Here is a 1,662-nt window from a genome sequence, read left to right on the forward strand (position 1 = left end):
TGCGGCGGGACTGAGACCCCCACGGACCCCCCCGGGGGGCTGAGACCCCCCCCCGGGGCAGTCTGACCCCCTCGGGGGGGATTCACCCCCTTTTTCTTGGGCTTTTCTGGCATTTTTGGGGGTATTTTGGACCCTCCCCCTTGGCGGTCTTGGCCCCCCCCCCAAGGTGGCTCAGACCCCCCCAAAGGACCCCCGTGGGTGTCTGACCCACCCCTCCCGGGGAAATTAGCCCCCCTTTTTCTGGGTTTTTTACTCTTTTTTGGGGGGTATTTTTAGGGTATTTTTGATGCTCCCCCCCTGAGGGACTTCCCCCCCCCTCTTTTTTTGGGTTCTTGCCTCTGTTTTGGGGTAAATTCCTCCCTTTTCTGGGGTCTTTCCACCCCCCTGGGGGGAGTCTTTCCACCCTTTTATTTGGATTATTAACACTATTTTGGGGTCTTCCCCCCCCATTTGGGGTCTTTCCCCCCCATTTTGGGGTCTCCCCCCCCAGGGCAATAAAGGCTCGTTGGACCCGCGGCTGCTCCAGCTCCTTCCTGGGGGTCCCAGTTTGGAACTGTGGGGGGGGGTCAGTTTGGGGTCTTTAAGGGGGTGGGGTCTCAGTGTATCCCAGTCCTCTCCCAGTATAGCCCAATCTCCTCCCAGTGCTCCCCAATCCCCTCCCAGTCCATCCCAAACAGACCCCAGTTGGGGGTGTCCTGCAGGGATCTGGGAGGGGGAGAGGGACAGAGCCCGGGACCCCCCAGAGACCCCCTGGAGACCCCCTGGGGGTCTTTGGGAGCCGCCAGGTCATGGGAGACGTCCCATGTCGGGTCTCCGAGACCAGGGAATGGGATCCTGGAGCCACCACGGGGGACATCAATCATCATCCCATCGCTCGTGTTGGACCTTCTGGGACCAGGGAATGGGATCCTGGAGGTCACGGGGGAGATCCCACTACCCCTGCTGGGCCTCCAAGACCAGGGATTGGGATCACGGAGCCACCAGACACTGGGGGGGGGTCAACAGTCATGTTCCCACCCCCCCGCTGGACCTCCAAGTCCCCCAGAACAAGCTCCCGGAGCCCCCCCAGCCCCCCCCCTCACTTGTCCCTGCCGGCCGCCCGGGCGTGGATCCGGCCGTGCCGCGCCAGCGACGACTTGTTGCTGAAGCTCTTCCCGCAGGCCGGGCAGGGGAAGGGCCGTTCCCCGGTGTGGGACCTGCCGTGCACCGTCAGGTCCGCCAGGTACTTGAAGCTCTTCCCGCAGAGCGCGCAGGGGTAGGGCCGCTCCTGCGTGTGGCTGCGCCGGTGCATGGCCAGGTTGGACTGCTGGCTGAAGCGCTTCCCGCAGGCCGGGCAGGGGTAGGGCCGCTCCCCCGTGTGCGAGCGCCGGTGCTTGCCCAGGTCCGAGGGGTTGGTGAAGCTCTTGCCGCAGGCGGAGCAGCCGTAGGGCCGCTCCCCGGTGTGCAGGCGCCGGTGCGTGGTCAGCGTGGACAAGTGGCCGAAGCGCTTCCCGCAGGCGCCGCAGCCGAAGGGCTTCGCCCCCGTGTGCGTCCGCAGGTGGGTCCGCAGGTGGGTCAGGCGGCCGAAGGTCTTCCCGCACTCGGGGCAGGGGTGGGGACGCTCCGGGGGGGGGTCCCGGCGGGCTCGGCGCCGCTCGGAGCCTCTCCGGGGCGCCGGGAGGT

General features: G+C 66.4%; 1 protein-coding gene across 1 annotated transcript; it reads right to left on the minus strand.

Moving 5' to 3' along the window:
• Positions 1 to 1,078: 1,078 nt before the first annotated feature.
• Positions 1,079 to 1,600, minus strand: LOC108510618 (oocyte zinc finger protein XlCOF19-like; the record flags this gene model as incomplete). The annotated part of the gene is made up of 1 exon (XM_017840282.1): positions 1,079 to 1,600. A coding segment is annotated over one exon (522 nt), but the record flags the coding sequence as incomplete, so codon positions are not given.
• Positions 1,601 to 1,662: the final 62 nt, after the last annotated feature.

Source organism: Lepidothrix coronata, unplaced genomic scaffold (genome assembly GCF_001604755.1).
Source record: "Lepidothrix coronata isolate B3197 unplaced genomic scaffold, Lepidothrix_coronata-1.0 Scaffold1617, whole genome shotgun sequence".
NCBI lineage: Eukaryota > Metazoa > Chordata > Aves > Passeriformes > Pipridae > Lepidothrix > Lepidothrix coronata.